The sequence below is a fragment of the Odocoileus virginianus genome, chromosome 2, assembly GCF_023699985.2.
Source record: "Odocoileus virginianus isolate 20LAN1187 ecotype Illinois chromosome 2, Ovbor_1.2, whole genome shotgun sequence".
NCBI classification, from domain to species: Eukaryota; Metazoa; Chordata; class Mammalia; order Artiodactyla; family Cervidae; genus Odocoileus; species Odocoileus virginianus.
Genome location: NC_069675.1, coordinates 68817782 through 68830537, shown reverse-complemented (window position 1 = coordinate 68830537; position 12756 = coordinate 68817782). Strand labels below are relative to the sequence as shown.

At 43.8% G+C, this 12756-nt stretch overlaps 1 protein-coding gene across 3 annotated transcripts; it reads left to right on the top strand.

The window, feature by feature from the left end:
* Positions 1-5777: 5777 nt before the first annotated feature.
* On the top strand, positions 5778-12714 carry DNAJC5G (DnaJ heat shock protein family (Hsp40) member C5 gamma). 3 transcript variants are annotated; one of them, XR_002312576.2, is made up of 6 exons: positions 5778-6292; positions 7111-7226; positions 7727-7940; positions 8139-8278; positions 8979-9052; positions 11813-12714. XR_002312576.2 is itself a non-coding variant. In XM_020886213.2 (6 exons), exons 2-5 carry the CDS (start codon positions 7114-7116, stop codon positions 9029-9031), a joined length of 525 nt encoding a protein of 174 aa, XP_020741872.1. In that variant the 5' UTR covers positions 5787-6292; positions 7111-7113; the 3' UTR covers positions 9032-9052; positions 11813-12714. The 3 variants fall into 3 exon arrangements, 2 of the variants coding, with proteins under 2 accessions (XP_020741872.1, XP_020741873.1); XM_020886213.2 differs by having other exon boundaries at positions 5787-6292; positions 8139-8283; XM_020886214.2 differs by lacking the exon at positions 5778-6292 and adding an exon at positions 6301-6446 and having other exon boundaries at positions 8139-8283.
* Positions 12715-12756: the final 42 nt, after the last annotated feature.

The window sequence follows — 12756 nt, the reverse complement described above, 5'->3', positions numbered from 1 at the left end:
GAAGCAGGAGCTTAAGGACCAAACCATACAGAATACCCACAATCAGGACATGAAGGGAGAGGAGCCAGCAAAGGCGACAGGAAACTTATTGGAGATGGAGGAGGAGACTCAGAACAACTCGAGTTGAAACAACCCCAGAGTTGAAAAGACATGAAATTGGTAGAGTTGAACAGAAAGAAGTGATTTAAGGCCCAAAGTCACCTCCCCAAATATAGCCTGATATTTTTCACTTCATTCAGTCACACTGACTGAAACTCTGCCAGTTATTCCTTTTGTGTTCATCAGAATTAAGGAGGTGAGGTTCTAATAGTTGCTCTCACTGTATCCTGAATTACAGGGTTTTAATCAAATTGCTTCCCACCTAACCCTTCGGGATGAGATCATTTTAGGGAGGTGATCGGTTTTATTAGAAACATTTAAAGGAGAGGAAGTGAGAGGGGTAATTTTGGAGTTTTGACTGCTTGGGGAATACTGTGACACTGTGTGGGATATTTTGGATAGCCAGAGGGCAATGGGTAGAGGAATGAGAAAATAGAGTTCTGAGAGGCTGAGAAAGAATGTAGAAAGGGAATGGAAGGATCCCAATGGCAATTTCCAAATCTTCTCAGAAGGAGGATCTTGATTTACCCCTTATTCCCAGAGACAGAATGAAAAGCAATTTCTCTCTTTACAAAATTGGGAGAAGACAGAATAGAAAGTACGACAATGATGATGACGACGATGATATAGCACTTACCACGTGCCAAGCATTGTTCAAATTAAATGTTTAATCTTCCTAACAACCCTAAGAGGCAGACTATTATCTCCATTTTACAGGTAAGGCAGGTGTGCCCTGTTAGTGTGAAAGTGAAAGTGTTAGTCACTCAGTCATCCAACTCTTTGCAACTCCATGGACTGTAGCCCACCAGGCTCCTCTGTCTATGTGCCCTGTTAGCCTGCCCTTATGTCTGCAGAGTCTGGGGCTGCAGGGCAGAGAGCATAGGGGTATAAGGCAGCTTCTCCAGTTGGAAGCCCTCCACCTCCCACCATGAGATGTTGGGAGGATGGGAGATGGCCCTGGGGAAGACCAGCAAACACACACCTGGGCCAAAGGTGTTTTCAGTCACATGTAGTACATATGCCTTCAACTTGGGGGAGTGAAAGCAGTTCGCTTTAACACCATCATGAAAGCAAGTGAGTATCAACTACAACTTTGGTCCGTTTCTACACCTAGATTTTAAAGTGGGGAGGGAGCTGGTGTGTATAAAGAGCCGACATGGTATACCACTGAACTTGGAGTCAGAAGACAGGTCTAGAACTCACAGATTGACCTTGTACAGGTTAATCCTCTCTGGGCCACACTTCTCTCATTAAAAAATCAAGGCATTGGTTAAGAGTTAAGTCTCTGAGGTCCCTTCCAGCTCAAAATTTGTACAATTCTAGAACCTGGGAATTGGGTATGACAAATTACGATCTCTCTCTCCCACCACATATGTTCAAGAGCATGATATTTTGGGTATAAATATGCCAATGTGTGCTGTCTGTATGTGTATATTCCAGCTATATGACTAAAACTTCAGTTGTTTGTGGGTAAATAAGGGATGCTTCTTGGTTTTCTCCAGGAAAGACCACATGGCTCTATGAGGTAGTAAATTTCTGAGATCATTGACTCAAGATATGGTGGGAGGGCAAATGATTTCAAAACAATTTGAGTCTGTCATCATCCTTTAGCAGTTATTTAAATTGTTTCCATTACTTTGACAACCAAATTTAACTTAGTCTTGATCTCAACCCTGTGAAACAGAAGAGGGAAGAGACTCAGAGATTGAGTGACTTGTCCAAAATCACACAGCCTTTTAGAGCCAGAGCCAAAACGAAGACCTAGGGCTTCAGACTCCTGTCTTAAGTGTTCTTCCTAGTTCTGTGCTGGGTGTTAGAGGAGACCCCGTGCATAGAAAAGAGAGTCGAAAGGGCTCTGTTTCTAGGGGAGGGCCCCTGGCCAGAGAGTGCCAGACCAGCCTGACTGCTCTGTTCCCATCTCTGCAGCCTGATGGCTGCCGTGTCATCTCCTTGAGAGCAGAGGGCTTAAAGATAATGGCTATTTCAAGAGCCACAAACTATGATTAGAATTAATTAGAATGTCAGAGGGCAGTGATAAGAAGTAATAACATTCTGCAGCCTCTGACAAGATGTGAAAGATGTTTACTAACTCTTTTCTGAACCCAATTTATCCTCTTTCTCAGGCTCGCTTTATAAAGCAGGGATGTGATCACACCACCTCCCAGGGTTATGAGGATCAAAGGAGACAATAAGGTAAAAGTGCTTTTGAAAAGATACACAAGTGTGTTTGTTCATTCAATTTAACCAACATTTACTGAGCATCTACAATATTCCAGAAGCTATGTTAAGAACTGGAGGAAAACTAAGACAAACAAGAAACAAGGAGCCCAGAATTGCCATTACTCTCTCTCCTAATGCTTCTGTCTCTTTACCCCTCATGTGTCTGTCTTGTTGTCTCAGGCTGTATGAGGAAAGGCTGACTCTTGAGTCCTGTCCAATTCTCCAGCTAAGCGTTTCTGTCCCAGGGAATTCTTGCTATGGCCCAAACTCTGGACCTCCATTGGACCAGCAGAGGGCTCCCTCTGCTATTGCTCATTCAGCAAATCATTCATTCACTTATTATGAGCAGGCATGGTTCCAGGTGTTGGGGACACAATGGTGAACAAATGGACAAGGTCCTGCCCTCATGGAGTTCACTGTCTACTGGTGAAGGTAGACCTTAAACAAATAAATATATACTCACAAATTATGGTGAGGGTATTTTGAGATGGGGAGAGAGAAGTGGAACTCAATTTAGAAGGACTCTCCAAGGAGGCATGAAGCTGAGAGCCACAAAGGATGAGAAGTCAGCCATGCACGTAGCCTGGGGAGGAGTCCTCCACGCAGAGGAAGGGGAAGGGACACAGTGTCTTCAAAGAACTGACAGAAAAGTGGTGCAGTGGAGACCTGATCAAGCAAGACAGGGTACTCATGGAGCTGGAGGGAGAGGCAGGGGCCAGACCACACTGGGCCTGTAGACAGAGAAGGAGTTCGAGTAAGTACAGTGAACTTCCAGTGCCTTCTGCTTTCTTCCCAGTGCTGGTGAAGAAACGACTCGGGCTGTTCTACTAGTTCTGTCATCCCATGACGGTGACAAAAAGCTGGAGGTTAGTTAGAGAAGAAACCATCAAAATATTGCCAACTTTATCAATGTTATGTGCCAGCCTGGATGGGAGGGGGACTTGGGGGAGGATGGATACACTTACATGTATGGTTGAGTCCCTCTGTTGTTCTCCCGAAACTACCAAAACACTGTTAGTCAGTTATACCCCAATACAAAATGTTTTTAGTGTTAAAAAAATTTAAATAAAAAAAAATTAACAACAGTAATAAAATAGAACAATATATTGAAATAATATACTATAGTAAAAAAAAAAAATTGTCAACTTTAGCTCCTTTACTTTGGGTGACTAACCTCTAATCTCATCTAACCCAGAACATATGAACTGGTGCGTGATACCAAAGGTGCCAAAGGTGCCAAAGGTGCCGAAGGTGCCGGGAGCCAACACACGAGATTCTACCCATGACAAGGTCACAAGGAGAAAGCCTGACAGGCAAGGCAGATCAGGTTTTCAGGGATTTCGAAAAGCTGCCCCCCCGGCGCTCACCTTAAAGATTATATCTGTCTTTCTGATGCTTGCTTCAATAGACTACTCCCTAATTTCTGTGACACAGGCAGAAGGCCTTCCCCGATCTCTTCCCAAATAAGAATCAATTTAGAACTTTAATCAATAAGTTTCCCGGAGGGATGGGGTGGAGAGGGAGGTGGGAGGGGGAACCGGGATGGGGAATACATGTAAATCCATGGCTAATTCATTTCAATGTATGACAAAAACCACTGCAATGTTGTAAAGTAATTAGCCTCCAACTAATAAAAATAAATGGAAAAAAAAAAAAAGTTTCCCGGGTGGTGGTATTTTATGAGATTATCCAGGGTGAAAGCAGTGTTTTAATTTAAACTCCTTTGCTGGTATTTTAGTTTGTTTGGCAAATGCGTCTATGCCCTTGGTACTAATATGCATGACTGCTTATAATACCCTAATCATAAAACAGCATAAAGAACCTGATCATATAAAGGCCCTAATGGACATAGAGCCCTTCGGGGAGTGAGGAAGCCCTATTAGGAAACACAAGAAAAATTATTCTAAAAGTGGCTATTGGGTTAACATTTGCTTGCTGTGTTTTTGCTCTTAATGTGCTAAGGTTGTGTTATAGAAACCATTGTTAATATAGATCTAGAAAAATAAGAGCTTAGCCCTAGTGTGGTAACAATGAGATGGTTGTTAATTGTCAGCCAGGAGTGCTAGGCAGGGGCTGCCTCACCAAAGTCACAGAGTCAATGTGGGGTAAACTTCTTAGATAAACGTAACTGACAACTTCTGCAGAAGGATTAATTTTTATATTAACAAGGTTATACTTCTACTCTGTACTATTGCCCTATGAGACCTTTCAGTTAAGGTCACCATAGAAACAGAAAATAGGTTTACATTCACCTGACCTGCATAAAATGTTAATGGGCCCCAACGCCAGAAGATAATGTACAAGACCCTCATAAACAAAGAATTATGCAGGAAACACCCTGGTTTCGTGAAGAACAAGCTGATGTAATGTTAAACTATCTTCCCCTTAGAGATGTACTAACTTAGGGTATAAAAGCCACGGTAAAAAATAAAGCATTGCCAGACCCTGCCAGACTCTGCTGCACCCCTCATCTGGTCACTCTCTCTCTCTCTCTCTCTTTCTCTCTCTCTCCCTCACAGACTTGGCCCTATCAAGGCTGGTCTCATGTGCCTTCTCTCTCTCTCTCTCGTCGATGCTGTTCATCCTGAGGGTACCCCCTGGATCCTGCCGAGGCTGGACCCCAGCACAAAGGTTTTTATCCCCACCCCTACACTGATCACAGATGTACAGAAATAAATTAATCTAGTGGTCATTGTGCATGTTGAACATGGACTCTTTAATTTGCTCAGATGACTCACATCTTTGGCGTGCAACTGAATCCACGTGCAACCAGCACAATGACCACTGGATTAATATCTGTAGAAGAGGCGGTAAATGTGCATAAATAACAGTAATAAAAGCCAAAAGACAGGTAACAGAGATAGTACTGAAACAATAAAGTTCTCTCAGTTACACATTACAGGTACCATTGGGTGTTCCTTAGTTATGAAAACCAATATCATGAAGTAGTAAACTACAGGTATGCAAGCCTGTCAGAGATTACAGGAAGTGAGGCCAAGCACCCATAGGTGCCCTCATGCCCTGCATGTGGCATGTAAATTAGTTAGGGAGATAAACTGGTACTTTTGGTAACCTTCTGGAAAGAAAGTGATACGGATCAAAAGCCCCCCAAAAAATTCGCTTTGACCCAATAATTCCACTTCCAGAAATCTACACTAAAGAAAAAAAAGATTTTCTTAAAGATTAAAGATAAGAATTTTCATAAGGTCATTATACTATTAATATCAAGATTAGAAACAATCATCCAGTCTGGATTATGTAATTATATTATGATACACCCTCCTAATGTAATAGCATTTAAATGAAGTTTCTGAAGAACAGGCATGATTTTGGAAATGTCCAAGACATCATTTTAAAGGAAGATGCAAGGTAAATTACAATACGATAGGATAAATGCTTTCATAGAGGAAGGTGGGAACAATTGAGGGAATGAAGGAAAGCTTCTTAGGAATACTGACATTTGATGTAGGTCTTAAAACATGTGTAGGAGTTTCCCGTGGACTGGAAAAGAAAAAGGACCAAGTGGCGACCTCTAAATTCTGTGAAAGAAGATTAGGAAGGCAATACACCTCTTGAGAAAGGTTCGCAGCAACCACACAGCTCATACAGCCACCGTCTGCAAGCCCTGTTATCTTTCCTTAAGTGAGTCGATGAGTCATGTTCCCGATCAGGATGAATGATTCCCCCTCCCACGGGATAAGGGACGCCCCTGGAGGCTGCACCCGCGGGTGGGGCAGAAACTGACACCCCACAGCCTTTGACCGCGGGCACCGGGCAGATCCCTGCGCTCAGGCTTCCGCGAGCGAAATAAGTCCCACCCCAGCCCCCACCAAGACCTACCCGCAGCACCAAAAAGTGACCCGTAGTGTTGACGCAGTGCGCAGGCTCAGTCGGCCACTGGACCGCTGCCGTGTGAAGTTTCACACGTTCATGGAGGTTGCGTGAGGCCTCCGCTGAATAGAGCGACTATGAGGTAGATGCCAGGCCGGATGAGGGGTCCACACAGAGCCAGAGGGGACCTGAGGAGCCAGAGCCTTCCCTTCTGAGCTGTCGCCTTCGTTTTCCCAGACCACGGTCTCCCAGGCTCTCTCCCACTCTCTGGGGTCCTGCTTCCTGCTACCTCTCTGGTCAGCCCCAACAGCTCCCGGTTTTCACTTCTTCCTTCATCCCTTGAGTCATCTCCCTGTTCTCCCTGAGGGACAGGGGTGGGATGGTTTGAGAGGGGAGGATAGGAGGTAGAAAGTGTCTGGCCTAGGTGCAGGCACTGCCTTCCGCCCTGGTTTCTAGATGCCTGGCTTCTCTTAGGCAGCTCATGGTTTGGTCTGACTTGTTCTTCCCTTGGGGACTGTGGATCGCCAGGATTCCCCACCCAGCCTGTTCCGAGACTGGGATCCTGCTGGGCTTTCAGACCCAACAAGGACTTGGACAGGCTCAGGACTCCTCCTGTACAGTCCTTGTAGCTCTGGACAAAATGGATCTTTTTGCAGGGTTTAGACCTCCTCCTACTTCACCTGTGTAGAATGTGAGGTGTCTGGAGCTCTGTGTATCTGATGGACACTGGGGAAGCTGAGGAGAAGACTTTTCCTCTGTAAAATTTGAATTCAAATGTCTTGTCACCTGCGCTTTCCTGCTAGTCACAGGTGCCACTCGCCGTTGTCTGATATTTGTCCCATGGTAGCCACTTTCCTGCCTCGCCTCTGAAGGTGATGAGTTTCCTGTCACTGGAAGTTAACTTCTCTGTGGCCCCCACCCCTGGAGGTTTTCACAAACGCTTCCCCTCCTTCCACCCAGATCATGGCTCATGTGGACGAGGCCGCCCGCCGGTTGTCCAAATCTGGGTCAACCCTCTATGCAGTGCTGGAGCTTAAGAAGGGTGCCTCACCTGAAGACGTCAAGAAGGCCTACAGGTTCAGACATCAGCCCCTTATTAAATCTCACAATTCTCCCTTTTAAGCCCTTTTCCTCCTACCTTGCTTTCTGACCTTTTTTTAAAAAAATATTTATTTATTTGGCTGCATCAGGTCTTTGTTGTGGCATGTAGGATCTTTCATTGTGGCGTGCAGGCTCTAGAAGGCACTGGCTTAGTTGCCCTGTGCCATGTGGGATCTTAGTTCCCTGACCAGGGATCAAACCCACATCCTCTGCATTGGAAAGCAGATTCTTAACCACTAGATCACCAGGGAAGTCCCCTGACCCAATTTTTAAACCCCCAAACCTCCACTTTGGGGCCAGATGGGGCCATCATCCTCTTTCGTGTGAAGGAATATAGACTTGGGCTGCTTGCTTCCATCCTTTCATGCATTCTTTCTTCACCCTCTAGAGACTTATCCCTGTCATTCATTGTAACCCTCCCACCCCCACCACTGCCATCCTCTGCCCACCCTTCTTTTGGGTATTGCCTGGCTAGGAGACTGGCCTTGAAGTATCATCCAGACAAGAATCCAGGGGACGCTCAAGCAGCAGAAATCTTCAAGGAGATCAACACAGCCCACTCCGTACTGAGTGACCCTAAGAAGCGGAAAATTTATGACCGGCATGGCTCATTGGGAATATATATATACGATCACTTTGGCGAAGAAGGAGTCACATACTATTTTACGATGAATAGTTGTTGGTTCAAGGTACACAATTCCTTCTGGTCCCTTAAAAATAAGGAAGGAGGGGCACCCCTCCACTCTTAGGATGGCTGATTCGCCTCTCCTAGAACAAATGCTTCTATTGTCTCATATACTGGGTGCTGGAAGAATTGAGGCGGGGTGGAACTTGAATGGAAATACACAGGAACTGCTGGATTGAAGCCATTCTTCCCCACCTTGTAGACGCTTATCCTCCTGTGTGCTCTGCTCACCTGTTGCTGTTGCTGCTGCTGCTGCTGCTTTTGCTGTGGAACACTTAAGCCACCACCTGAGGAAGCAACTAACAAAAAATATACGTCAAATGTCCAGCATCAGCCTCCAAGGTCAGGTGAGAACCACAGGCAGGGACTGGGGTGAGAGCTGAATTAGGGCTGTGGGTGAAACCCTGAACTCTCAACTGTGAACCCCCAACTCTCAAGTCAGGATTGGGGCCAAGTGAAGAAAGAGAAGAGGGTACACTTAGTTTCTGAGGGACTTGTGGCAAAAACTGACAGTTTAAATGTAATGTTCGCTTTCCATGACTGTTAAGCTTAATGAATGGGGTAAGCATTAAGGTAAGGAATAGGGTGGGAAACTGTGCCTAGAAAAGGCAATAGTTGAAGACAAGTTAGAGGATGCAGTTCTTTGCATTTACTTGAGAGAGAGGTAGTGTCTGAGATTATCCACTGAGGTGCGGGTTGACTGAAATTCACACCAGTGCCATCTAGTGACAGGAATACATAACTGCAAGGTAACCCTTTTCTCACCAGTGGACTAAAAAATGGGTTTCCCGGGTGGCTCAGTGGTAAAGAATCTGCCTGCTAAGGCAGGAGACTCAGGTTGATCCCTGGGTCAGGAAGATCCCCTGGAGAAGGAAATGGCAACCCACTACAATATTCTTGCCTGGGTAATCTCAAGGGCAGAGGAACCTGGTGGGCTACAGTCCATGGAGTCACAAAAGAGTCAGACATAACTTAGCAACTACACAACAGACTAAAAAATTGTTACTAGATGTTGACATATGTGTTTTTCAATCCATCATAGGACGCAGAGAACATTTTAGAAGAGAGGAAGATGGTTCTAGTGATGATAATTAGTAAAAGATGAAGAAGAGTGAGGTATGAAAACTGAAATGCAGGAATAATTAAAGGGTAAGAAAAATACACACTAAAAACAATTCAGCTGAGTCTTTAATGGAAAGTTGTATCTTTAAAAAAAAAAAAAAAGAAAGTTGTATCTTTATAGTGTGGACAGGCCAATATCACTGATGAACATAGATGCAAAAATCCTTAACAAAATTCTAGCAAACAGAATCCAACAACATATTAAAAAAATCATTCATCATGACCAAGTGGGCTTTATCCCAGGAATGCAAGGATTCTTTAATATCCGCAAATCAATCAATGTAATACACCACATTAACAAATTGAAAGATAAAAACCATATGATTATCTCAATAGATGCAGAAAAAGCCTTTGACAAAATTCAACATCCATTTATGATTAAAACTCTCCAGAAAGCAGGAATAGAAGGAACATACCTCAACATAATAAAAGCTATATATGACAAACCCACAGCAAGCATCACCCTCAATGGTGAAAAATTGAAAGCATTTCCCCTGAAATCAGGAACAAGACAAGGGTGCCCACTCTCACCACTACTATTCAACATAGTTTTGGAAGTTTTGGCCACAGCAATCAGGGCAGAAAAAGAAGTAAAAGGAATCCAGATAGGAAAAGAAGAAGTGAAACTCTCGCTGTTTGCAGATGACATGATCCTCTACATAGAAAACCCTAAAGACTCTACCAGAAAATTACTAGAGCTAATCAACGAATACAGTCAAGTTGCAGGATATAAAATTAACACACAGAAATCTCTTGCATTCCTATACACTAACAATGAGAAAACAGAAAGAGAAATTAAGGAAACAATACCATTCACCATTGCAACAAAAAGAATAAAATACTTAGGAGTATATCTACCTAAAGAAACAAAAGACCTATACATAGAAAACTATAAAACACTGATGAAAGAAATCAAAGAGGACACAAATAGATGGAGAAATATACCATGTTCATGGATTGGAAGAATCAATATTGTCAAAATGGCTATACTACCCAAAGTAATCCATAGATTCAATGCAATCCCTATCAAACTACCAACAGTATTTTTCACAGAACTAGAACAAATAATCTCACAATTTGTATGGAAATACAAAAAACCTCGAATAGCCAAAGTAATCCTGAGAAAGAAGAATGGAACTGGAGGAATCAGTCTGCCTGACTTCAGACTCTACTACAAAGCCACAGTCATCAAGACAGTATGGTACTGGCACAAAGACAGAAATATAGATCAATGGAACAGAATAGAAAGCCCAGAGATAAGTCCACGAACCTACGGTCACCTTATCTTCGACAAAGGAGGCAAGGATATACAATGGAAAAAAGATAACCTCTTTAACAAGTGGTGCTGGGAAAACTGGTCAACCACCTGTAAAAGAATGAAACTAGAACACTTTCTAACACCATACACAAAAATAAACTCAAAATGGATTAAAGATCTAAATGTAAGACCAGAAACTATAAGACTCCTAGAGGAGAACATAGGCAAAACACTCTCCGACATAAATCACAGCAGGATCCTCTATGACCCACATCCCAGAATTTCAGAAATAAAAGCAAAAATAAACAAGTGGGACCTAATGAAACTTAAAAGCTTTTGCACAACAAAGGAAACTATAAGCAAGGTGAAAAGACAGCCCTCAGATTGGGAGAAAATAATAGCAAATGAAGCAACAGACAAAGGATTAATCTCAAAAATATACAAGCAACTCCTCCAGCTCAACTCCAGAAAAATAAATGACCCAATCAAAAAATGGGCCAAAGAACTCAACAGACATTTCTCCAAGGAAGACATACAGATGGCTAACAAACACATGAAAAGATGCTCAACATCACTCATTATCAGAGAAATGCAAATCAAAACCACAATGAGGTACCATTATACGCCAGTCAGGATGGCTGCTATCCAAAAATCTACAAGCAATAAATGCTGGAGAGGGTGTGGAGAAAAGGGAACCCTCTTACACTGTTGGTGGGAATGCAAATTAGTACAGCCACTATGGAAAACAGTGTGGAGATTTCTTAAAAAGCTGGAAATAGAACTGCCATATGACCCAGCAATCCCACTTCTGGGCATACACACCGAGGAAACCAGATCTGAAAGAGCCACATGCACCCCAATGTTCATCGCAGCACTGTTTATAATAGCCAGGACATGGAAGCAACCCAGATGCCCATCAGCAGACGAATGGATGAGGAAGCTGTGGTACATATACACCATGGAATATTACTCAGCCATTAAAAAGAATTCATTTGAATCACTTCTAATGAGATGGATGAAACTGGAGCCCATTATACAGAGCGAAGTAAGCCAGAAAGATAAAGACCATTACAGTATACTAACACATATATATGGACTTTAGAAAGATGGTAATGATAACCCTATATGCAAAACAGAAAAAGAGACTCAGATGTATGGAACAGACTTGTGGACTCTGGGAGAAGGCGAGGGTGGGATGTTTCAGGAGAACAGCATTGAAACATGTGTATTATCTAGGGTGAAACGGATAACCAGCTCAGGTTGGGTACATGAGACAAGTGCTCGGGCCTGGTGCACTGGGAAGACCCAGAGGGATCGGGTGGAGAGGGAGGTGGGAGGGGGGACTGGAAAAAGAAAAAAAAAAAAAAAAAAAAAAGAAAGTTGTATCTTTATAGTGTGGACTACAGGTATTGTATCCTTACCTGTAGGGGGTTTGCTTTAAATTCTGCATGATCATTCCTTCTAGTTAATAAGATGCCATCTTCTTCTGCCCTTAGATGCTGACCCAATGAGGGTGCCTTCTGCTGCCCAGTCCACTAGACTCAGTGAAGAGAGGAGCAAGTAGCCCTGTCCTAACACTGACCCTGATTTGCCCCTTCTATGTGTAAGACTCCCGTCTTCAGACACATTGATGGCCTCCATCCCAGTGAGGACACCATCTTTGTCCTTGATGCTGTCACTGACCCTGGCCATACAGGGTCATCTAGCTGTTCTTTTTAGCTCTAGTCCCAGTTTTAACCTGTTAGAAAGCAGCCCTCCTAACCAACCCTTGTGAGGTCTTAGGCAGGGGTGACAGTCTTTTCCCGAACATTGTTTTTCCTGTGCCTTCCTTGGAAAATGAGCCAGTGTCAGCGGTAGTGTCAGCCACTGATGAAACTTCCATCAGGATCCTGAAAACCAAGCAGGATGGATCCTGTCCTGGAGCTGCTGTATCAGTGACCCGCTTTTGTTGCAACTCTGTGTGCAGGAACTCTTCGTTCAGCCTTATTCCCAAGCAAGTACACCTTTCTGGGGGCTGGTCTCATCTTCTTCTGGTGCCCATGCCCTTGGCATTGCCAGCCTCATCCGGTACCACCATGAGACAACTCAGGAAGAGCATAAGTGCATTTGAGGCTTAGAGGTTGCTGTTCCACCTTTCAATTCTCCCTGGACTGCAGCTGCTAGCACAGCATCCATGAGCATGGGGCCTGTGGGTTGACCGAAGTTCACACAGCAGTGCCTGCCGGCTTCCATCCTTCTGGTCTCATGTTGTACAAGCTGATCACTATATATTTTGCACTTAAAATAGGGGCATGAAAAATTTGCAGGGTCAGAACCTAGTAACTCCTCAAACTTCTCTCTCCTGACTGGGAGAAGGGCTAAGGAATGTCAGTGAATAAAAGAGCCTTTTTAAATCCAATCCCAGTGCATATGTTGGGCCCCCAAAAGAAAAATCATGCCT